The sequence below is a fragment of the Anas platyrhynchos genome, chromosome 4 (genome assembly GCF_047663525.1).
Source record: "Anas platyrhynchos isolate ZD024472 breed Pekin duck chromosome 4, IASCAAS_PekinDuck_T2T, whole genome shotgun sequence".
Taxonomy (NCBI): domain Eukaryota; kingdom Metazoa; phylum Chordata; class Aves; order Anseriformes; family Anatidae; genus Anas; species Anas platyrhynchos.
In genome coordinates this window covers 63,646,163-63,672,825 of record NC_092590.1, presented here as the reverse complement: position 1 = coordinate 63,672,825, position 26,663 = coordinate 63,646,163, and the positions used below count along the sequence as shown (strand labels likewise).

General features: G+C 37.3%; 1 protein-coding gene across 1 annotated transcript in view; it reads right to left on the bottom strand.

Annotated features, from left to right (window-relative positions):
- Positions 1–26,057, bottom strand: part of LDB2 (LIM domain binding 2) — a 373,131-nt gene extending 347,074 nt beyond the window's left edge. Inside the window, exon 1 of the mRNA XM_072037750.1 lies at positions 26,023–26,057. Coding sequence (XP_071893851.1) covers positions 26,023–26,042 — 20 coding nt within the window. The 5' untranslated portion in view covers positions 26,043–26,057. The remainder of the gene's footprint in view (positions 1–26,022) is intronic.
- Between the last annotated feature and the right edge of the window lie 606 nt (positions 26,058–26,663).

Here is a 26,663-nt window from a genome sequence, read left to right as displayed (position 1 = left end):
GTAAAGTACTGCAAGCAGATCAAAGGAAGTGATCCTTCCCCTCTGCTCATCCATACTTGGAGTTCTGGGCTCCTCACTACAAGAGAAACCTGGACATACAACAGAGTCATGTAAAAGACCACAAAGATGCTTAAGTGTTTGGAGCATCCCTCATAGGAGGAAAGGTCGAGAGAGCTGAAACTGTTTAGCCTGTCTTTAAAACTGACCACCCTTTGGGTTACATTGGCCTTTTGGAACAGCCTTTGGCAGAAGGTATGTTGCATCACTTTTGTGCTGCTATAACCTTTCCTCCCAGCAGACATCCTAGTTCCAGGTATTTGTGCCAGGATTTATGCCAACGGAAGTTGGCAGAGCCCCAGGTAGAACCTCACCCAATGTTTTAAGGAGTCTCAGACCTATCTGAGGGAGTCTGTTTTTCCCATGCCATCATATTTAATGGCAGCACTTTTCCAGCACTACTCAGGCCCAAAAGTTAACTTCCTGGAGGTAAGGTAGAAACGCAACTTTCCTCTCTTCTGAAAAGGGCTTGCATTTGTATAGTTAATGAAGGCAAAATACACTTTTTCTCTCCTTCATTGTGGCCTTCGATCACCGTCCTTATATAACCCAGTCCCTCAGTTCTAAACCTAACACTATGCATGACCATTGTGATCCATGGATGTTCCTGTTGCCATTTTTGAAAGTATAGAGTTGGTGTCTGGAGGACGTTGTTTCTTCTGAGGACAGATAAAAAAGCAAAGACCAAGAGATAGTGAAAATCTTTGTGAAATCTTGTCATATTTTACCTGAATCAAATGATCTGGAGTTTTCCCAAGCTGAAACCCACATTCAGAGGGAAAACCTTCCTAACCTCTTAGGTAGGAAAGTAGGCTAGAAATAGTGTTTGCTGTAGAAATAATTGCTTTCCCACTTTCTGGAGACAGATACTTGATAAGAAGACTTTCAGAGGCTGAAAGATGAACAGATGTCTAGGGAGATATAGTGGCCAAAGTTTTAGAGTAGATTGGCAGAAGCAACCAGTACAGAACAACATGAACTGGAGTCTTTCCTCCTACAGAGATGCAAAGTCAGAGCTAAGGGCCTGAAGAATATTTAACAATCTGAAGAGTGGAGATGAATACTTCTTGGTGCTGCCAATCTGAAAAATAAATGTAAAAATCAGGCTTTGAAAAATCAGAAATAAATATATATATAGCTTTTTAAAAATCTAGGATCCTTACATCACCAAATCCGGGTCTCCACATGTCAGCAAATCACATAATAGACACTTAGTTCAGAAGATTCCATGAACACATACATCTTGTCACTAACTGAGCTTAGTATGCTCCCCACCTTCCTGTCTGAAACTTAACAAAAATAACAAAAGCCACACACAACAGTACTAAAAAGAGTAAAATATTCAGTCTTATAGGCTGTTACAATAGCAGGGAATTTCTTCAGATGTGTAGTATCTTACTCTACTCTCTACACAGGAAGAAGGCAAAGTACCCTGCACAGTCCCAAGCCAGTCTGGGGGGAAACTGCATAAACACAAATAATTTGATAAACACAAAAAATTTGATAAACACAAATATGAGATGTTTTTAGTACTGTCACATCTAGTGCTCTTTGGCTACCTAATCTAACATGCTAATGTGCTTTAGAGAAAGAAGGTAAAACTCAGAAGTCGAGTTTTATATCAAAGAATGGAAGGAACAGAAGAAAGACTCCTATTTGTTCTCTATGTTCAAACATCAAAAGGACTGAAAAAAGTGATTTACGTACACAGTCACAAAGTGCAACCGATAGTGATCAAGTCTCCTTTCAACCCAGTTTGGGAATATAAAATAAGTCAGAGACTTGAAAAATCCTGCTATGAGTCCAAATTTTTACACCTGGTTACGTGGTCTACAGAGTTTTGATCTTTCCCAAACCATTCCAATGCTGGCATGTTGACCTGCTACCACTTCTCACAGATTTTAATGAGCAGTGACCAGCAATCTACTACAAAAGCTCTTACTAATTGACTCAAGTGGATCAGGCACTGACAACACTGAAGGTGCTCTCCTGAAGAGTTTACAATCCAAAGTAAAGTATGTTGGACAGTCTGATGAGCTTTCAGATGTCAATGAGATTGACATCTCCAGAACTTCCATTTAACAGGAACAAATATTAATCTCTACTCACCAAGGCAGAATTAAAAATGAAAATAATAAAATAATAACTACTAAAAAAACCCACACACCTAATGCCTAAATAACCCTAGAATTCATTGCAGCAGGATTTTGCAGATGGATGCTTTCAAATAGTGATCAGAAAAAATAACAAAGGAAAATGTATTAGGGATATTAAACTTAAAAGGGATTTAACTAAAGATTCAAGAAGTTCCTAAGCTACAGTTCCTGAGCTATAACACGAATGAAGAAGGTATGGAGAAGAAATATTATAATATACTGCCCTGTTCTTCTAGGCTTTTCTTAGTCATTTATTACTGTCTATTATGAGTGATGTCAGATGAGCAAATGGATCTGTGGTCTCAGTAAGTTTTTTTTTGTATTCTTATATTGTGTTATTCAGCTGGGGAACAGAATGATGAAAGGCTTTATAGCTTATTAGTAGTGTCTAGTGATATAAACATTAACCTTAAACTGAAAAAAAATACCTTACTTTCAGGAAAGATAAGGCATTTAAATATTAAAAATTAAACATTTTTGACCTTTACAGGCAAGAGTGTCCATTCTCTGCTGGCATTGACAAAATATCTTCTATACTGTTCTGCTAGTTGAACCTATAAAGCCTGCAGCACCCAGACTGTTTGCAGTTGAAATGACAGACATCAGATAAAAGAGTTTTGAAAAACACATTGCAAAACAAAAATTACTGTAAGGCTGAAATTATTTTTTTGAGTACAACATCCAACAATAGGAAATTATTCCAAAAATTAGTCCAGTGGTCCTTTCAATGACTCCTCTGTAGCATGTTGTTGCTGTTTTTCATACTTCACTACCTGAGCATGTAACAAAAGCAAGGGATTTAGCTCAAAAACTCCAAAATCAAAAGTCCTACTTCTTCCATTCCAGAAAAAAGTGTTGGCATAGAGAGAAAGTACTGATCATATTCCTGTGGACTAGTCCTTATAAGGAACTACATCTATAAATCCTTTTTGCCAGGGGATTACACAGTAATGCAGCAGTGCTAGCAGACTGGAGATACTCAATTTCTCTTCCTAGTTTTAGGAACAAATAGTAGTATAGTGTTTACAAATGTTAGAAGGAAATTTAAAAATGCTTGTGTTTGGATCACAAAAGACAGAACTCAGGGTCCCTGGATACAAAAACCATTACCATTCCCCACTTGGTTAAAGAAGCATGTGTAAATATCTATGCTTCACAAAGGCTGAGCTCTCCTCACCTTCACAGCAGAGGAATCAGGAACTCCAGGGCAGGTCCGGCTGCAGTAGAGTGACAGAAGCATAAAATGTAATGGTGGATTACACCAGCACTAGGCTCAGGACACTTTCTGTAAAGGTCTGAATGAGAAGGCAGACAACAACAGATCAGCTTCCTGGAAAGCTGAGCACTGTCTTGGCTTGGCGAAACTTTATCAGATTCTTGGTTGAAACTACTAAGCAGTGCCGCATTCTTCCAGGTAAAGAAACTAGAATCATAAAGGGATGGTTAGGTTCATACATTTTAACATGACTTAAAGGCAAGTCTAGGATTTGGCACAATAGCCTCTAATTTAACATAAGGTACACCTTATAAGGTACTGGAGGGTGCAGAAGCAGAGATCTGATTTCTCTCATGTCACATGAAGACTGCTGGCATACCAGACTGCTCACAAAAGGGAAATAACCGTGTTTGTGAGAGTAAAGCATATTCATGAAGAGAAGACCTAGTAGATATATCAGCTCTGTAGCATGAGAGCATCCCAGGGCACATAAGAGGAAACTGAGGTGCAGTCACATGCTTCCACAGTTTGTCTTGACCAGATTCTACCTCTCTCCATACAAATAGCAATTATCTAACCTACAGGAATTAATTGAAATCACCTAAGTGCCTAACTGAATACTAGGACTGCAATGTGGAGAGAAAAATCTAAGCAAAGGAAACAATACACTGCCATTTAAGCAACAGTTCCTTAAGAGGAAACTTGCATTGCTTTGATAGCACTGCTTTTCCCCTCTCTTCAAAACCATGTTTAATTATTTTCCCAATAGTGGGATTTTTTTTATGAAAATATTTGAAATAATTAATTTTAAAATGCTGCAGTGAGCATTTCAATTACTATTATCCGCTTCCTCCTCTTTCATGCTCAGGGACTGATGACAATCACAGAGCCCAGATGCCAGCCTGTATATTATAGTCTCAGCCAGGGTATTTGGCTCCTTGGCGAGATCCACAGGCAGTTATTCTGGCAGCTCTCAAGTTGTCCCTGCCTAGCGAACGATTAAGGCTGTTGACTGACTGCTCGGACTACCCTATTCTGGACATCTGGACTTTTTCCCCTCCCTTTACTTGTAGTAGAGCAGCTGTTCTGTGTATGTACTGCATTTGTGCAAGTGTGCATTGATTCACTTATTAACACAGAATCAAGAAAATCATATTTATGTAGGTCTCTTTTAAGTCACAAGACACATGGCTACTCCCTGTGTTAGTGTGATTTTGCATAAATTAGAGAGAAAGTTTCCAAACCAGTAAACACAGAAATATGCATGGAAGGCTATATCTGGGGAGAGGGCTATACAACATGTAGGTCTGCAGCAGGCGATGCACATTGCCTGGAATCTGAAGAACACTTGTTTTAACATGTGCCTAAGAAAGTTGCCAGAGACTCTGTAAGCCCTGACTCTGACCTTAGCCACCCCTTTGACTTCCTGCACAGAATTTCCTCTGCTTCAGATGGGACAGAAATACTCCATATGTGGCTGATCTCTCAACAGTATTGGCCTCAAATTATTTATTATTTCTTGAGTACCATCAAGGTATCTGAAGCTGTCCGATACAGAAGGAAAGACATGGTCCCTGTCTCATGAGGCTTACTCTAAATGAGACAGAATGCTTAGTGCAGGCATTCAAAGTAATGCCACATGGCATGAACAAATGAAGGATGAGGCTCAAAATTTCAGCACTCAACCATGTTTTAATCTAACATTATTACAGAACACGTGTGCTTTCAGTAAGGCCAGGTGTGCATGTAAATATTTTCTCAGATTACCTACATCAAGGAAGAAAGTGATAAAATTCATACCTATTTGACAAAACCATTCTGTCTAAGTGTTAGCATGGAAGAAAAAAAAGTGGAAGAAAAAATGTCTCTTTGTGATTTGGCTATTTAGCTTTTTTTTTTTTTTTTTTTCTTATGAACAGGTATAGGCCACTGTAGCCAAAGAAGCCAAAGAACTGCTTTGTTGGCATAACCTGTCTCTATTAGAAGGTTTTGCTGCCACAGCAACATAGTAAAATGTTCCTAATCTACAAAAGGCCTAAAACTGCTCCAAACACCACCTACAAAACTGAAAGTTGTGGATAAATGTTTTGGAGAAAGCTTGGATTGAATATACATGGAAATTATTGTAAAGTTTCATATAATGTGATAACTACCTCAATAACTACTTCTATGCTTGGGCAGATTCAATAGTTCTCTTGCTAAAAAGAGTAAGAGTTTGAGGGAAAATGACTTACATTTACAGGCAGGTAAGTGAATGCAGTCAGGTAGTTATTGGAGGTGCAGCCAACACTAGGTTTCCAATCTAACCTACCTTATAGCAATATATGTACTTACCCACATGCTTTAACAAGTAACTTTACCCTAGCCAATGGGCAAGAAGACGATGTGGAAAGAAGTAAGCAGAATTCCAGGCACAGCTGGAATCACTCACAGTTATGACTGCAGGGAAGCTGGAACTGAACGCAATAGATATGGGAAAGTCGTTAAAAGGATTCAAAAGCAAAAATACCATGGTTTAAAGAGTCACAGGGAAAATGGACTGGATTGGTGGGACAGAATGAATTGAGAAATCTGAATATAGTTATATTCAAGCCAAAAAAATGTTTCTGTCAGATGTCCTGTCCCAGACTAGCTTACTGAGAGGATGCCCCCCTTGCAACAGGGCTCATGCTCAAGTTACCTGGTTCGGTTGTAAACCTGAGGATAGTCTATCCAGGCATTTTGCTTTTTATGCTTCATGGTATTTCAAATCCTGGTCTAAATTCCCATAAATGAAGAACAAACATGACTACTGACTGCCTACACATGCCCATCTGTTCAGATGGCACAGCTCCCACTAACAATTTAGTTGGGCAGTTTCACTGAAGTCTAGATGCCAAACCAGCATACGTTTCACAAAGATAGTCTCTATTATACTACAAGCACCATTTCCTTTGCAAGATTCCTTGTCTGGGACAAGTTTGAAGACTAGCCATCTAAAGCTTCCCTGTTAGCCTGGTTTCATAGGAAACAAGATTATGTAATCACAGCATGACTCCTCATCTGTCAGTCTGCCCTCTGCTCTCCTACAGAAGTTTGGCAAATCTCAACCAGATTTGACAGAAGGGCAATGGTTTCAAAATTATTTTTGTCCTATACATTTCATTAAAATAAATGGCTGGTTAGAGAAGATAGACCTTATCAGTGGATTTACTAAGGCAAGTTCAACTATCGGACATAAAACCTTATTAGAAACAGAAAATCGACACCAGTAAATACTGTCTTTCCCATGGGAAAAGGTATTGTCAAAGTTTCACTGATACTAGACAGCAGGGAATCCAACCATCAAATCCATAATAAACAGGACAGCTGCTCACAGAAAAAATCTTGGTTTTCGCTCACTCTTCTTGTCAAAGCATGCAACCAAACCAAACACCTGAAGGCAAATGCTGAAGAATCCCAAAGAGTTTACAAACATTTCTGGCCACAGATCAAATGCTCCATGTGTGTAGCAGAATAAATTGGCAGCACACTCTCAGCTAGGGCACATGGCAAGCACAGTGCCATCCACCTACACGTAGCAAAAGTGCATCAGAATATTTATTGTTTTTTTTTTTTTGTTTTTTTGTTTTTTTTTTTTCAGATTCCACAAGTTCCTCAGTAATTTCCTAATGAATGTTACAGAACTTGGAGAATTCATGTAAACTCTCTAACATTTTCCTGAATGATCAGTGTTGTCCATCACCGATCACGCTGGGCTGCAGGAGAAAAACAATTCAATGGGTAAGTCATTCATGGACTTGTACAGAACAAAAGGAAACCATGTGTGGTGCAGTTTCTCCCAGCTGGTACTGTCCAGTCCAAGTACCTCAAGTCACCTCACTGATAAGTCTGCTTACAAAATTAAACCACTAAAAACTCTGTCAGAGACATGTTGTACTATTAAGATCAATGGCAGCAAACTGAGCTGGTTTTCTGCCTCAGCAAATGGCAGTGCAGAATGGAATGATGAAATATAGGAAATGTATTTCCAAACAGAGTGATAACTAGTCAAAGTGACCAGTGCACACAGGTCATGAGAGAGGAAAATTGTTTATCTTTTTAGCTTCAAAAGAAAACAAAGTTCACAAAACTACAAGCATATACACACTAGCTCTACAAAAGCAGCGTGTTGTAGCTAGAGATAGGGTGAACTACTACATTTGTGCTCACAGTATTGCATAACCACACAAAAATCAGTGCCAGCTGTCGTGGCTAAGAACAAGGAGACTAAGGACATGAGGAGAATTGGATTAACAGTATTGAGGGAGATGGCCGGCATCCGCAGCATGTAATTAATGTCATCCTGACAGGAAGAAGGAACATCATCCCATTTCCTTTCAAATGCACTGTGGCCCCAGATGCTCCACCTCGACCAGGAAGTCTGTGGCAAAGAACAGAGCTGAATCTGGATGTGTGAACCATATCAATATCAATACTATCAGCATTCCCACAATCAGACCTACCCTAATAGGACTGCTGGAACCCTCCCAGACTAGGATGTTAATGTGGGAAAAGGCAGAGCAAGCTCACAGTTCAAAATTCATTAACAGAACCAACCCTTACTGAAAGCCTTATTTGATTTTTCACTGTTATTTTTATTAAGTAATAGCAACTATTTCTTTGGCAACTCTATGGTTAGCATCACTCTCACTGATATTCTGTCTTGAAAAGAGCATTCCCATTAGGGACTGAATTTTGCAGGTGTATTAATTGTCCCTCTTACTACCTTTTTGGATCAAACAGAGCACAGCTTGTATTTACAGGTATTTGATATCCTATAGAATGGTTTCACTGGAGATCTGTGTGCAAAACAGCATCACTGACAATAAGAAAGAGGAAAATATAAAGCAGAACAAAGAATTATAATTTTCATTTTTCTGATGGTAGTTTGAGACTAAACAGAAGAACATTTCTTTTGTTTTCTTAGAGCCTTTTACTATGTTAGGTACGGTGGCTGAAGACTTTTGAAAGATCTAATTTTACTGGCAGTTACTCCTCAAACTAAATCAATAACTAACAATTTTTAATAGCAAAGCTCTTTCCATTTGAGTGGCTTCAGTGTATGTGCATAAGCTGCAGTGATGTTTATTGTATATGAGGATGGAAAAGCTAGACTTTAAATTGTGTAACTTTCCATAACACAGTTTTCCTGAGGGCTGTTCAACTCAACAAGCCAGCCAAAGAAAAGGGAGGATGAATGTCGCAGACCCATTCCTTTCCAGCTTGAGATGCAGATGAGGCCCCACCCAGCAAACCAAACCTCTGGCATCCATCCACACAATCCTTCAGGCAAGAGGAACCATGGAACAATATAGCAACACAAACCCTGCTCACACTTCTCATCCTGGTGCTTGCTTTCTCACAGAAACAAACTGCCCAAGTGGTACACAAGTCTGTCAGATTCATGGTCCTCCACAATTGTAAAGTAGTCACGTAAAGCTTGCTTCTAATATGCTATCATTTGCCCAGTTTCAATGTGGTAGAAGCTACAGATTTTTATTTTTTTCCCCTGTTCAGCACTGTGTCATTTCTACTGTACACAAACAAGGTAGACTCCTTAGCATGGCCAGAAACATGCTCTCTTTTCAAGCTTAATTATGAGTGAAGCAACAGCAAGAGTCACTCATATGAAATTTTAGAAGTAATCACAATTCTCTCAAAATACAAGATTTTTACTGCAAGATCATTGTGCAAATAATTTGGTAGAACATCACCATCTGGTGGATACACCCACTGACAATTTGGCTTTAAATTTTTCTTTATTTACCACATAGTTCTTCAGCTCATTGAAGAATAATAGATCAAAAGGTCACAGAAAAAATACATTCAAGCCATTTAGTAGTAATCTATAGCTTCTTCTCAGGACAAGGCACAAACCTGCAAAAACAGGGAAAATTCCTATTTTCATGCACCATCATAGGTGGCAGATCTGTTAAATATAGAACTTATTCACCTGACTGGACAATATCAACACATATTCCTGGCTGCTGTGTAAAGATCCCATCCTTTGTGGAAAATAACAGACCAACTTCCTCTAAACAGAGTCAGAGAGAAAATACTATGCTGCTACCAGCTAGTCCAACAGTGCATTCCACACCAAAGCCAAGGTTTATTTTTCCTTTTACTCTCAGAACTCAGTGATTAGTCTCATTAATGTTGGAAACCATCCATGTTGCACAGTCCCTACTCCCCAGCACATCGGCAAAGTATAAGATGCCATACTCTCCACAAGTCTAACAGGACAGTGAAGAACAAGAGAAAGGGAAACAGCAAACATCTGTACTGTCCCCTGAAGGCAGTCTGAAGTCAATCAAAAATCAGGTTGCCAAAAAGCACCATTTCCAACCTAGCATCTCATGTCCTTGAACGAAGATGTTGAATATGGTATTTTCTGTCTGATTTCTTTTGTTATAAAAAAACAAAAGTCTTACCACGGAAACCATCTCTATTGTAAGCTTGGTAATTTTCTCATAACACGGCAAAAAAAAAAAAAAAAAAGCTTTTTTCATTCTGTTTCCTATTTGTAGGAACTCTTATCCTATGGTTTCACTTAAGCCCTGAGTCCACTGGTCTTATGTGATCATACTTTGTGTTTACGTGTTTATCTGAATGTCTACATTCTTCTTTCAACCAAACACTGGGAAAGGGTAGTGGTCTTTGGTCCATGACATTGCTGCAAGTTCCATGTAAGTAAGTCGATATGTAAAGAACAGGGTGGAACTTATACCAGTGAGGAGACTTCGGCAGCATGATCTCACATCCTGATACACCACAGAGATGACATCTTCTGTGGAGCTCAGATGTCCAGAGCAAAAGTGCCCCAGACACCGAAGAAAAATTCAGACAAACTCTTCTGGGACAATTTGGGCTTCTTCTGAGTCACTATGTATTAAAAACCATACCTACTATTACAGTCTACCCCCTCTCCCTTACACTGTTTGTAATGTACTCCCTTACTCCATAAATCTGTTAGCCCTGAACACCTATACACTACCTTATACTGATTGCAGTAGATGTTTGGCAACAAAAAAGCACAAAATCAAACTGATTTCAATAGAACTGTATACTGAGAGATTTATATCACAATGGTTCACCAATACTAAAGCACAGATAAAAGTTGAGAAAAGAAAGTATTTGCGGTAATATTTTATATAATAAAACAAAACCACACGCAGCGCAGCTGCTTCCTACTTTGCCTGTCGGGAGTTTGTACCACAAAGTTTCCACAAAAGCCTGTAATGAACAGTGACATGGTGAAGTAAGGCTCCACGGCCACACAAATTTATCCTATCCAACTATACAACTTGAAACAATAATAAATGATATGTTTTAAAATAACATTTTTAGACACTACTAGAAAAAAAAAAAAAAAGGGCAGGGGGGAGGCTGGATTTTAACATACATATAAAAAAACACGATCAGATACTAAGAAATAGGTACAAACTATCACTGGCAGGGAAATTCAGGAGTTAACAGCAAAACGCTGTCCTTTATTTGTGAGTATGGGAGAGGTCCCAGGGCAGTGTCTGACCTGACAGAACACTGTGTTTCAAAAGATTGTGAAGTCTCAAGGAGAATCAAGACACCTGAGTGCTGCTTGAATCACCTCAAGCTTCTGTTATATATTTTAAACAAAAGATCTTTTAAAAACAGCCAAAATATAGACTCAGAAGACAACAGGAAAACAGGATCAATAGCAGATCAGAAGTAAACACATCTTTAAGACACAGTCAATAAAAAGCAGTGCAATTTGGATTCATTGTTATGGCAAAAGCCACTTTGGAAAAAAAAAAATGTTTAAAAGCAATTAAGCAATTTTACAGAAATAGTCTGGAATTTTGTGCAAAGGGAGAGACTCGAGGCTTGCCTCATCTCCTAGAAGCATCCCATATTCTTAGATGTGACGTTGCCATGACAACCACAACTTGGTGACCTCGTTATTTCAACCTAATCCTGCTTTGAAATTATAGTTGCTCCACCCTTTTGCCTGGCTAGCCTGATAACATAATCATTGTAAATGAGGATGGAAAAACACAGCAGGATACCATTCCCCTAGTGACATGGGACTAGTCTCACCTTATCAGGGAAATAGACCAACAATTAAACTGCACAAATCTAAAAGCCCGAAAGTAGATTTTTTTGTTGTTTGTTATTCTGTTTTGCAGAAAATCCAATAGCTTGTCAGTGCAGGGATTCAGTTTGTAAGGGGGGCTTTTGGGGAAATTCCTTTTAATTTAATTTAATGTCTTTATCAGGAAATTAAACAGTAATAAGGGGTAGTTCTCCTTAATTATGTATTTGTTTTGACTAACAGCTGGAGAAAGATTTAGGATATACACAAAGAGTCAGGACAGAACTTGTTTAGCAAATCAGATAGGGGTTTTTAGGTTGCTTTGCTTTATTTAAACTGGTTAAAGCAGTGAGCATTACAAAATCCCAGTTGTAGCCATTGTGGAAATACTTACTCTGTTTGCTCACATGTTACAGGAACATTACTGTAATTCTGCTCTTATTAAACACATGGACAACAGTTCTGTTGCTGTCACAGATTTAAAGGAAACACTTTCTTGGCTCCTTGGGAGGGGAATTCAGAGTTTTCTATGTACTCAGAACATATGAAAGCTAGAGGAGGAAAAAGTAGAGCAAATACATTTAAAATAACATAACTTTGGAGCTATTGACATGTGATCTAACTGAAGCTCCATAGACTGCAGTTCACAAAATCATTCTGTGACTGTTCTTACATTTTTCTGTCTCCTCCCTTTTCTGGCAGAACAGCCTGATTTTCCCTTTCTCTATTTTTGCATGGAGGTGAAGGCAGATTTTACCTTGGATGTTGTGACATTGCCTAAGACTTCTTGTGGAACCAACACACACACACTAAATTTGCAAATAATGGTCATTATTAGGAGAAGAGTGCAAAGAGGAAGAAGAAAGTGGAGTTACTTTCACAAAGAAGTCCAGAGAACACTTCGCTTACACAGTAAGGACACAAGACTTCTCTTAAGGTTACTTTCAGGAGTCTAACACAAAGAATTCCTTAATACTAAGCCTGCATTCCTTGGCCAGCAAAGGGGCTGAGTCATCCTCCTGGGATATGAACCCATGTTTCTAGAAAGAAACTCTACATTTTAACATTGGGAAAGGTAGAGCACTGAATCATTATTTCCAGTTTCCATGTAACAACAGGGAAGTTGGGTGATACACTCTAATAAATCAAAAAGAAATCTATGCACAAGCAAAGGTACCTATCTGACACTCACAGATTTACTTAGTTACAAGCCAGGAAACCTTTTACCCAGAAACTGTTATATTAACAGGTCTGTTAGCAGTCATGACAAGGCTGATGAAGTAGCAGGACAGATGAAATGTGCCTGTTCAGGTAAGGATTAACACACACACAAAAAATCTTTTGAATCCTGCTTCAGCAGCATTTGTGGATAATTTTCCTGAATATCCAGGGGGAAAATAAATAAATAAAATTATGCCCATAACATTGAAGGAACACAGTAAATAGAAAACTGAGCTCTTTCCTATGTTCCATGGAAATCTTTGTATTCAAAAGCATTTGCAACAGGCAGGCATCACTTGCCCCTGTTTAAATACTTGCCACTCCCAGGTAGAGAAAATGGACCCATTGATAGCTTACTCAGTTTCCTTCAACTCTGGTCAGCACAAGGTGTCTTGGACACATAGGATTTAGCTTTTCTCAGAAAATAGCAGGAGAACGGCAAAACATATAGCTAGTTTCCTCCATGAAGGGATCACTTAACATCCCCCTTTGCTTTCTCCTTCAAGTGGGGCATTTTGCTGTCAAATGCTGATCATTAAGTGATTAGAACAGAAAAATGTGAATATAATCATTAGTCATTTATTTCTTGAGGTGTTCAGCAGGGGTTAGAAATCAGTCTCCATTAAAATATTTTTCTTAAGCTCTGTTGAATCCCAAGAGCAGAGAATAGACATGAGTAGGAGATGTTTATACAGCACTGCAGCAAAGGAAGCAGGTTTTCCTTCACTAAAAGGCCAAAGTTCATTTTCTTAGAATAGCAGCATACATTCCAAAATGGTGCCTCACATTTACCAAGAGCTATCAGTGAACAAAGACTAAGATTTATCTCCAGATTCAAATTTGGTTTTCCTACATACAATAGGAAAAGGCCAGACCATTCAATGCTTGCTCAGGTTTTGGGTCTGATTTTTCCAGCCTTGCTTGAGATCACCATATATCATGTGTAGGCTGATTAATCTTTCTACCGATAGATTATAACACACAAACAGGAATCCAGGAACCCCAAAAGAAATTCCAAGCAGGAGGTTTACTTTGACAATTGATTTTTGCAAATGTAGTCTGACTTCTTAATGTTCTACTGCAACCTAGTTTTCTGTACTCTGAACCAAAATAAATAAATAAATAAGTATACATTTTTCCCTTTTGCAGTTGTGGTCCTTGACTGGAACAGCAGCTAAAATCGTTCTGTTTTAGGAGCAGCTAACATACTGAAAAACATTAGTAACTCTTTTTCTGTAGTTAGAAGTGGTTTGCAAACTTTTTGCAAAGACTTTTTGCTAAAACTGGAGAACACAGTACCTCTTTACTGACCATTTTATAGAGTCCTTAGTTGTAAGTTTTTATAGACAATACAAAAGTTCTTTTATACATATTATTTTTCTGCTTTGTACAACATTTAAAACAAAAATGGAAACAAAGCTTTGCTTTTCTCCTGGATCAGTAGTGACACCCAGTGACCAAATGTTAAACAACAGCATTTGAGGAGAGCTAATTTTCACAAAACTGCTGGATTTCATTACAAAAAAATAATGCTGTCTGTTGACAAAACCACCACCACAAGAACTTTAGGGTGTGGCACGAGGATCTAAAGCAAATAAATACAGACAACAGCTATGGGATTATTTCATTCTACATAGAAAAACTACATTTGCTTTAAACAACATTATGCTGCAATTCAAAAGAAATGGAGGGATGCTTTTCACAAACAGGGAAGAAGCCATTTGGACAAGCAGAATGTAATTATCCAGTGAAAACCCTAGAGGTTCTTGGGCAGAGCATTCCTACACATGAACAATGTCCATGGGATAGGGAACACTCCCTAGTTGTAAAAATCACAGTTTTCCATCTGATCCAAAGAGGATAACTAGCAAAAAAGTGTGCAAGTGCTTTAGTGCTATGCTAAGTCTGCCCCAAGTTCTTGCTGGTATAGGTAAGACTGACTGAAGTTAACTATGCCAAAATAAGTTATTCTACTCAATCTACACCAGAGTAAATCTGTATCTGGACATACTACCCTAGAATAAAAATTATAATTATAATTTATATAATTATATAATTACCTGGATCCATGATTTGGGGATGCAGGGGAATGTTGAAAAGACTGCAGCCTTGCCCAGTACAGACCATATGCTCTATATTATGCACCTAAGGAGCTAGGCAGGTGCTTACATACCCCAACCTGCAGCTTGCTTCAACCTGTAAATCACCTTCACTTTGTAATACACTAAACTTTTCCCAAGTGGCTGTAACACAGAAGTTGGGGATGCTGAAGTTACGCTGATCAGTGTGGTGGAAACAGGCTTTGCTTCACAGAGAAAGGATGCCACCTTCTTCTTGAAAATCAATTTTCCTTTCCAGGTGTGTACTGGGTTTTAAGTGCGGTGTCAAGAGTTGGACTTGATGATCCTTAAGGGTCCCTTCCAACTCAGGATATTCTATGATTCTATGATTCTATAATTTTTAAAATACTCTGAAATGCATTTGAAATATAAAAAGTTAAAGAGATGCTCACAGTAATGTTAGCAGAATTCACAGAGGAAAAGATTAGCCAAAATAGAAACAAGTTTAAGGATGAAAAATCTGGGCAAACTCCATAGTAGAAGATATGAGCAGATGCATACTCTTGATCAAAAGACTAATGTACAATTCAAAAGCAGAGTCACCAATTCCATCTGCAATATATTTCAGATTATATTTATGGTAGAATAAAGGGTTTTTGTTTGTTTGTTTGTTTGATTTTTAGTATTAACAGAACAAGTGGACAGTTTCTTATCTTCATTTTATACTAATTCCTCATCATTCCTCATCAGGGAAAGTGACTCCAAGTCTCAGTGTTTTAGAGGATCAGACTTGCACTATACAATCTGTAGAAACTAGGCTGATTTGTACAAGGATGCTTGCACAAAACAGTTAAAACTGCAGATGGATGAAGTAGCTGACAAAGAACATGAAGCCCTGCTTGAGTGAAAGGAGAAACATCTATGACCAAGACCATTAACCACAAAGCTAGAATAGCTATCCATGCTCCTGAGGCTTTTCAAGACAGGTGCACTAGAAAAGAAAAAGTTCAGAAACACAAGATAAAACTTTTTGCTCTTTGAATTTCTGTGGTAAGAATACAGAAGATCAATGACAGAGAATTTTTAAGTATTTTGTCTTACCAAAAGACAATAACTCCAGCTTTGAGAGAAAAATATCCAGCACAGTGTCTGGCTATGTCAGAAATCTTTGGCTTGTTACATCCAGAAATAAATCCAGCTGTGATACTTCTCCTTGCTACAAGCAATTTGTCCCATAACTATCCCATCAGATTTCATTTGTGCTCCTATTGTACCACAACATAGTATAAGGTCCCCTCAGAGAGGGAAAAATTCCAGCAGAGACCATTTGATTATTTCAATCAAATAGCCATGGAAAAGTCCTCCAAACAGGCTGCACTGCACCAAGATCAGAGAAAGAAAAAGGTCCTGTGTTTCACCCATTTTCCCTTACTGCTAAAAGATAACGAATAAGACTAGCCAGTTACCTTGACCTGGTTTGTACAGAATGTAGGTAAGTGTGAAGAGGAACAAAAGTTTTTGTTGATTCAGTCTACCAGCAAGACAGTGATTACTGTTAAATGGAGAAACAGCATAGATTCCTGAACTCAAGAAAGTCACTGTGTGTGTTACTGGTCTTTGATAAGCAGTTTTCACCCTGGCCCTGAGTCTATGTAGTATTGCTAAGGGATGTAGGGAAAGTTAAATATAGCCATTATTTGACCTTTGTGAAATTTCTGAGAGTCTGAATCACCTTAGCAGTCCACAGAGATGAAGAACAATAAAAAACATTGCCTTAAATTGACCACTCCTCAGTTTTGTCCTATCTCTACTGTGGAATGGCTAAGACCTTGGAGAAAGTCAGTAAGGGCCTGTTTGTTACTGAAATATCAGCAGCAGAAATATCTCTTATTTATACCTTAAATTGAAATGAACTTGGTTTTAATTTGAATTACGATTTGTAGTCTTCTTTGTGTGATATCTTTCTTTATAAACAGTAAAAGAAAAGTAGATATCTATTCACAGCATAATTTATGTATTTGTTAATTACTATAGATTACATCTGAAGTGAGGTGATCACACACTTATAATTTCTAATTACAACTGAAAAAACATTAATCACAGCTTTATATTACAGCATAGTTATGGTTGGTATTAAATAGAAGTTTAGCTCAGTATTGTGCAACTCTTATGGTATCAGTGTACTTTTTGATCATGGTATCAAATACACTAAATATTCAGAAGTTATAAAAAAATAATCTGGAATACATCTGATATTTTCTGGAGTGGTATTCTGAAAAGCTGAACTGCCAAAAACAAAACAAAACAAAACAAAACAAAACAAAAACAAACAAACAAACAACCACAACAGCAGCAAAGTACACAAACAAACAAAAGTACACCTGCACTAGAGCTGGGAGTGAGAGGGACTCTTTTTATAAAATCTAATAAAATGACACATACATAATTTAATAAAAACTCTAATTTCCATGTAAAAATATTAACTTTTACCAAAACAGAATGGAATGTTAAGACACAGGAACACAATAGATCATGTAAATAGATCCATTGTTTCCTTCCATCACCACCACTTTCCTAGGTGGTTTTGTCTAATGATCTTTTTGATAAGTTCATCAAAATTAAGTGTAATGTACTGAAAATATACTCATCCAATACTGAAATTTTTGATGAGCAGTGTAGGCCTGTTAAAACTGACAAGTCCTCTGTTGCCCCTTACTTTATTGGTCATTTGGTTTAACACATGGCATTGCAAACACAGAATATTTTTCATGCTGGTTGAAAAGAATGGTCATGCTCAGGAATATATTTCTTTAGCCATGATTCAGGCTCTTTTGCCAGTTATCCATTTTAGTGTAAATTCCAATTTGTTGAAAGTACCTAGATACAAAGGTAAAAATATAAATATTTCATGGGCTTCTAGAGGATGTAAAGGAATATGAGCCAGCAGTGTACTTAGGTGGCCAAGAGGGCCAACAGCATTCTGGCTTGACTCTAGAAAACAAGTCTTAACGATGAGGGGCTGAGGGAACTGGGGTTGTATAGCTTAAAGAAAAGGAGGCTCAGGGGAGACCTTATTGTGCTCTACAACTATGTTAAAGGAGGCTATAGAAAGGTGGAGATCACTCTCTTCTCCCAAGCACCAAGTGATAAAACAAGGCAAAATGTCCTCAAGTTGTGTCAGAGGAAGTTTAGTTTGTATATTAGAAAAAAATACTTTACTGACAGGGTTGTGCAACATTGGAACAGGCTGACCAAAAAAATGGTTGAGTCACTATCCCTGGAGGTCTTCAAGAAACATGTAGATGTAGAACTTAGCAGCATGGTTTAGTGGTGGACTTTAGTAGCGAGGTGGGGGTTGTTCTGTTATCCTACGTGCCTGGTGACAGGATGAGGGGGAATGGGCTAAAGTTGCGCCAGGGGAGTTTTAGGTTGGATGTTAGGAAGAACTTCTTTACCCAAAGGGTTGTTAGACATTGGAACAGGCTGCCCAGGGAAGTGGTGGAGTCACCATCCCTGGAGGTCTTTAAAAGACTTTTAGATGTTGAACTTAGTGATATGGTTTAGTGGAGGACTGTTAGTGTTAGGTCAGAGGTTGGACTCAATGATCTTGAGGTCTCTTCCAACCTAGAAATTCTGTGATTCTGTAATAAAAGTTGGACTAGATAACCTTAGAGGTCTTTTCCAACCTGAATGATTCTATATTACCGGCCAGATAAAGTCAGAAATCTATCTTTATATCACAGAGTTTTTCTTAAAAAACATTTTCTTGGAGATAGTGGAATGCCAGGGACATTAGTTAAAAAAAAAAAAAAAAAAGTCGTGCTTTCTTTTTAGTGGTGTAATCATTACTAGATTTTTTATTTGGTGTACTAAATGCAGAGATTGCTGCTCAGATTTTTTTTTTAGCTAATAAGCTAAAGATCTGGTTCACAGCATGACTCCAAAACAGCTACACTGTCAGCTGTAATGATGTGGCAGAGGGTAGGTGTGCAGAACTGTGAATAAGGAGACAAGAGAAAGGATGATGTATTGCCTAAATCCAAAATTCTAAGAACACATTTCTAAGCAGAAAAATACTAAGCAAGTCTGCCCTAACTTTTGTTCCCATGAATACCTCAACATTTTATGGGACGAGTCTGATCCTGTGAGCTGCAATGGCACTGCCACTTTTGACTGAACAATGCCTGCAAAGCCACTAGAAAGGACACAGAGATTTTAAAATAAACTGATATTAGCGTACCAGTAGATGTTCTTTCCAAAGATTTAAATAAAACGCCTGTGTCTAGTTACACAGTCGTGATCAAATCCTGAATTAGGGTTACCTTTCTGTTTCCCAGCTAATATAATTTCTAAGTAATATGTTTACCGTCAGGAAATATTGTGAAGAAACCACAAAATGCCTTCTATTTCTAATTAGGAGATACCTCTGCATCTAATTTAAATAGATTCACATAACTGAGGTCTAGTCAGATGGTTCTCCATCTACTGATATATGAAGATGAGTGATTTTTTTTCCTCCAATGCTTGCTTGGCAGGGTCAAGACCTCTCCTTTCATCTGGAATGCTGACTGCAGTAATCTATTCCTTCCTCATTTCTAGAGCAGATTACAACATGCCACTCTTGTCCACTTGAAACTGCAGCTTCTGCAGCTGCTCTCCTCATCTTATTCTCATACACAGCAAAAGGCACTTGTGCTTCTCACATCTGCCATGGCCTTGGACTTGTTTGGATTCAGAATAATTCTGATCCTGTTATATCACTGTGATCCCTTCAAGTAGATGAGGAAAGAAGGAGTCCTCAGGCTTGCAACCTTAGATTTAAATACTTTTAGTTTGAAGATAAATTTGGCTCCTCATCCTGATCTTTATTCTCCTGTTTTTCTAAGGGGGAGAAAGCTTGATGATCTTTAAAATATAGGCTTTTGCACAACTGCTTCTAGCACTGTTTTGTTCCCAAGTGATTTCCAAATTATTTTGGATAAATTCTAGCTCCTGTAAATTTATAATTTGTATCCACCCTAGGTGTAATGATGTACATTGAGAAAAATACATGATAAAATAGATACAGAAGATTAAAATAGAATGTGTTATTAAAAAGAAAAGCCAGCTCAAAAACTGAAATTAATCTTGTATTTTTCAAAATAACACAGTATTTGCCATTTAATTTATTCTCTTGGGTTCCTTTCTATTTTTCATTTCCCATTTCAAGTAAAATTATGATGAATATTGGTTTGTCCCACAGAAGTACACCCACAAGAACATTACTTTATATTTTATTCTTCTTGCTTTGATAAAACTTTTCGTATTCTTTACTCTTTTCTAATTTTTGATATCCAGGGAGGGGAGGGAGACATTTACAGCCTCAAATTAAAGAAGAACTGTTTGTGATATTTATGCACTATGGAACTTTAGTGCCTCCTAGCACTGCAGCTGTGTGGCAGACAAGTAATGCAATAGTTTAATGCAATTTAGTCAAGAACAACTAAAGAAGGAAATATCTGACTTTGGAAAAAATTTAGACAGGTTTCACCTCTGCTCATTAAGATTTAAAGAAAAGTACTTTATGTGTCTGAAGGAGTAGCTTAGCACAGTGTACTCATTTCCAAGTCCTAAATTCCATGCCCTTTATTTTCTGTAAAACTGACTTCAATGTTGTACAGCATTCATTTAGAAAGGCTTGTACGTTTTTAATTTCTCCTCTGAATTCTTTAATTCTTTAGAATTAAAACAAACAGGTTTGGCCAGGTGGCTTTAATCAGAAACAGAAAAAAAAAAAAAAGTTTTGAAAATGAAATGTAAGTATATCTAGAACACCAAAATCAACTTCCATTCACTTATTCCTCATATTTTTCTGTTAACAGGATAGTTTAGGACACAGCTTTCTCAAAGGCCAAGGAAGAAGAAATAACAAGACCACCAAGGATACTGAAGTTATATATCAATGTTGTCCAGAAGTCTTAAATTAGAAGAAAGCATCAAATGGATTTGGTTTTCCGTTGGAAAAGAATTAACTAAAGCAGAAAACGTGTCCAATATAAATAGGAGATAGATAAAGTATTGAAATTTGAAAAACTGAATTTTAGTGCTCTGTTATTACGATTACATCTAAGGTTGTTTAAATATCCTCATTTGTTGTTTATTCTTCAACACTACAAGGCAAGACTGATTTATTACAATGTTAACAACACCTTAGATCTTCAAATTTTTGCAAAAGAACAAGGGTAAGCTATTTAAGAAAACAAAACAAACAACAACAATAACAACAACAACAAATAAAACAGAACCTTGTGAGCAGAGAAAACCCTTGAGATCTTTACATTTGATTTTGAGGTCTCCTAGTTCCAAAAGTCTTAGGATCTTTTTCCATTAGTCCTTTGCCATTGAAGAAAAGTAATCAATCAGACTCAACTGACACTAAAAGCAGGAACAGGACTGCGATGAAAGTCACTTCTGAATTTAATCTATCTCAGTACAAAACTTGGCCTTGCAGAGAAATAAGCATGTTATGCTCCCATACATGTTTATTAATCATTAAACAAGCACATAAAACTTTCCCTTGTTAGGGGATCCATTTAAATATATCCATGTTTTAAAATGGTCATTAAGTGCCTTAGAAATTGAAGGGCTCAGTCAACAGCAATCGTCACTCTGCAGCTGACTTTGGTGGAATCAGGATTTTATCACAGACTCTAAAACCTAAAAAAGGTGGTTTGGAGAAATTTGAACTGCCCTACTTATTACAATAGGGTTTTATCTTAAAATCTAAAAATCTACATTACAAAAGTTATTTTCACTGTTAATCATTTTGATTATCGTGTTTATCTATAATTGTTGAATCAAACAACAATTACAGAAGTAATGACTCCAGGATTATAGATTGTCATCTAGTATTTCCGGGATAAGAGACTAGGAGTTCAAGTCAAATTCACAAGAAAAAGAGAAAAAAGAAAGAAAAAACCTCCGTTTCTGCCAGCATGCTTAGAACAAGAAAATAACTTCCTCCCCATCATCCAAGTAACAGCCACCTAATAAGAGCAAATAGCCTCCAACAATTTTCCGGGAGTCAAAAGCATCAATTATTCCACACAAAGTTGTCAAATCATTTTTTTCAACTTGTAACAACTTCTACAATGCAGTTATATGTTACTCAAACAAAGCAGGTACAGCAGTATAAAACCTCAGGCATACCACAGAGAAATGGATAGGAGAATGGGGAATACTGAATACATTACTGCAGTGGCTCTGCTATATCACACCTATATGCCTGCCATGGTATCAGTTGGTCTAATGTTATCTTCCTTTACAAATCTTGCCTATATTACTCAGTATTAAAGAGAAATTATCCCCCTGTTTAATGCAGTTTAACAGTAGAAGGAATATAGAAAACTGAGTAACTGAAATAACTTCATGCTACATATACTGTTCCCTAAACAAGACGAGACAATCAGAGTAGAGCTCAAGTGTCCAATTTCAATAAAGAAAGTATAGCTCAAATATGGAATGCAACAGATACTCTAGGGCATGACCACACAAATATCAGCTAATGCAAATATTAACATGTTTCTGGTAGTTGTACCATAATTTACATGCATCAGAGAAAGCAGAGGCAAGGACAAGAAATGATCAGCAGGTAACAGGCAGTGCCCTTGACTTACTCTTTGCCTTAGCTTACAGGAATGCTTATCACAGTGTTTCTCAAACAGAGAAATTCTGTGAGAAAAGAGATATTTATGGCTACCTTTTCTATAGTATGGGCCCAAGCATGTAACGGATGTCACAGAAACAGCCAGAAATTTCTTATTTTTTAAAGTTAGTTGTCAGCAACTTTCTACTTGATGATTTATGTGTTAAATCAAAATTTTCCTAGTCTTCTCCTCAAAAGTTTGTACATTAGTAATGATGACCAGGTCTCACTTTCCATTGGCACAGACAAACATACAAACACTTTACATTTCACATACAGATGTTTACTTTGCTGAGCCATCTGTTCCCTCTGAAGCACAAAAGAGATAATAGAAAATGAACTCTTACTCTCTTTTTGAATAGACAAACTGTGTGTCCAACAAAAAAAGTCTGTTGTTTTTCAGTGTGTTGGAAAAGATTACAATTTACAGATGACTCAGAAAGTAAGGTCCCTGATCTGAAGTCTGGAATGTTAGTAAGATAATCACGAAGAAATGATGGTTGTTGATGCAATCAACAGGGAGCACACAGGTCACTCTGGAATCATTTTTATTTGCAAGGTGGTGTGCTGAGTCTTTAACTTTTTTTTTTTTTTTTCCCTTTTCTTTATAGTTATAGGTGTTTGGTTCTTTCATTTTCAAATACACTCACAACTAAGGATTAGACTGCACCAGAGCATAGGCAGTGAAGGGTGGTAAGCTTATAGGAATGGATTGAATGAGAGCCTTGAAGAGGGAGTGAGGTGTGCAGTGCAAAATAAAACATTTATTTTCAAGTGCAGGACTATATGAATCAAGACACAAAAGAGCTGTTAGGTAAGAGGCACATTGCAGAGAGGGCATGAAATGGGAATGATGCAGACTGGAAGAGATACACATAGTATACAAGACAAGAACATGAAAAAAAAAATAATTTTAGAAGGCCATGAAGAAATATTTAGTTTTGAGTCAATGACAGGAAAAGGAGAGAACAGTGAAATAGTGAAATCAGTTAACTGAAGAGAAAGTTCATCTACTTGATGCAACTGGAAGAAAAAGGGAACAAAAGGGCACAGCTGCAGGAGTACTGTCAGAGAACTTGTTCTCAGGAGTCCAAAAAGATTTTTCTTGCCTGGAAGTAGTGCTTACCCATCCCTGTCTCCTGACCTTATATCTGCACCAAAAAAAAAAAAAAAAAAAAAAAAGTCCTTTTATTTGCTGCTGCTTGCACTTATCTGAGAGTGTAAACTTTGGTCCTGAATACTAAGTGTTTTAAAATGCCTACAACCTAAAAAATGAGCAGGTATAAATAGATAGCTGGGGGGTTATCTGTTCCTCATATAAAATAACATAAGTAGATTCAAATCTCATTGGAGAAGTATAACAGCTCAAGCCAAGAGGGTTCACTACAACTACTTACATTAATTGTTTGTATTCACATATAGCCAGTCAAATTTCCATGCATCAGACCAATTCTCACTACAAGTCTCAGTTGGCTCTCATTGCAACAGTTCATATGTTCCTTCATTGAGACGGATATAGGTATAACATAATACTTGTCTGCAGGGTGGAAACCTTCTAGTGAAAACTTTTCACAACCAAACATACATGTATTAAGAAGTTTCAAGTGTTTGGGACAATCAAACTCATGGCCTGATTCCTACATTCAGTCTTCAGACTAAAATCATACCCAGGGACTAAAAACCAGGCCTACAAGAAACAAGGTAATACAACCTCATTTCTTACTTTACACTTTATAACAATAATAATAATGACAATCTTTAAACCTGTAGTTTCTGTGGAAGCATTCTTACCATCTACCTTTGGGTTCCAAATATTGGTATCTACCCTGTACTGATAGATATTATGTACTAACTGTAAAGTAACCACTAAATAATGAGGAAATTTAGGTTTTTGTTTGTTTGTTTGTTTTGTTTTTGTTTCTGTTTTTTAAATGAAGCTCTCTGATATTACAGCAACATATGTATACTTTTTTTTAATGGGAAATTTTGATTCTGAAAAAATAGATGCATGAAATATTAACTCTAAAGAAAAAAAAGAAGGTAAACTAACATTTGGATAACATTTTATGGCATACTAAAACATTTGTTCACATATAGATATAACCTCCATGTATTACTTAAAAAAACTATTTTTGAATATTTGATGCATGTATGAGTTTGGGAGGTATGAGTGAGAGTAAAAGTTGACACAAGCAAGGTCATCATTTATAAATCCCTTAAAACTTCCTACATATACAACTGTCTAGAATTAGAAAAAAATATTAATTACATCGAGAGATATCTAAACTGGCACTAGACAAACTTGCTCAGACACTGGAAGCAGTTCAGTAATATTATGGTATAAATCTGCTAAAGCTGATTTGATTTATTTTGTACTGAGCACAGTAACTCTATCATGGGAAAAAACCTAAGTTAGCCCAAGAGGTGCATTACCTCCTACACTTGCTTGCAGTGACACTTATATTTGCAACAGCTCATTTAGATCTAGCTCATGAGTCTGTGCACTGTACTGCACTGTATGGTACAGAAAAACAGAAATAGCCAAGACAAAGCAGTGAGCTTTTGAGTATCTTGAGATTTATATTCAGCCCTGTCGCTTGTGGGTAAGTTTTCTGTCTGACCTCCTGCACTATAAAGAATGTTCTTCATCTGGTACATATGAAACCTCCATCTTTTCTGTCAGAATGGCTATGTATTATCACAGAAAACAAGGTTTTACCGAGCATGCCTGCTGAGGTAGGACACGCAAGCCAAACAAAGTTAGATTCATTATAGTTCATATCAAAGGGAAGTGGCAACATCTCTGCTGTAGTCCTTTTATTAGGCTACATTACTGACACTGAGCTTTTTCTCCTGATGTGTCATGCATAAAATAATAGTGCTGTGCCACATGTCCAATCTGAAAACCACAGACACACTTTAACAGGAGAAAAGATGCATCCACAGCTCTAACTGGCCACTGGTCTTGATAGAGTCTGTAACAGCTGATCTCATCACATAATAATAGATTGTCTTGAATGCCTATCTTTGCTGACTCTTTTCCTCCTGTATTTATACCTTAGCATACATACACACTCCTTATACATCAAACAGTGGTAGTTTACACACAAACTAGTCAAAAAACACACTTATTTAAGAAGCACTGCCATTTTGCTTTCAGTTAACCCCATTCAAAATAATGTCTCTCTCCCTTCTGGCTTTGATTTGATATATAACCCTTTCAGATTATTTTCTGTTGTTCTTTTTGATGCATTCTGTTCCATTCTCTACCTGGATATAACCACACGGATTAATGTTGGTGCTGTACTCAGTACAGTGACAGCGTTATTAGAGCACTATTTTGTTGTCCACAATAAGCTCCCTCTTGTGCCTCTGGTGTTCTGTAATTAGGCCCCTTCAGACACACAGTTTAGTTATTATGGTTCATCAACTTATAATGCGTTATTCTAAATGACTGCATTTTCATTCTTTTTTTTTTTTCCTCCTGTGAAATGAAAAAAAAAAAAAAGATAATGGAGCTAAAAGGAATTACTCACCCTTCATCTCGATCTAACATAATGCTTATGGGCAGCAGGGATAGCAGGAAGATGTTCTTGCGAAGAGATGAACTTGAGCAGCTTTATAGGACAACAACCTAAGAAGAAATGACAAGCCAATACCCACGTTTACTGTTTGTAAATCTGAGCATTGATTCTGCTTTCACAAGTGGCTTTCATCAAATGCAAATCAGAAGCCTGGCATCTGCTTGGGTAACCAGGCAGCCCTGTCCCCCTTTCAGGGGAACAAAAGCCATACAATCAAAGGGTTTTAAAAGGATGGCAAACTTTGTAAGCTAGAAAAGGTTAAAAGTCTGCCAAGGCTTAAATATACCTCTCAGAACTCCCAACTATGAAAGCACTTGTGACCTTTTATGATTTTTTTTTCCTGTGAAATGTTTCTGTGTATTTGAAACATGATAAAAAGTGACCAAACAGGAGAGAAACAAAGTGCTTATATGTCTCATTTCCCAAATGATTTTCAAAGGTCCAGAAAGCTAACTTATATTAAAGACCATTAAGCTAACTTATATTAAAGACAATTTTATTTATTCTCAGATTTCAAAAATCCTGCTCTGACCAACAGCACCCCAGCTATCACAGCTGGGCCTACCTGCACTCTCTCTGCATCAGCAGCAAAT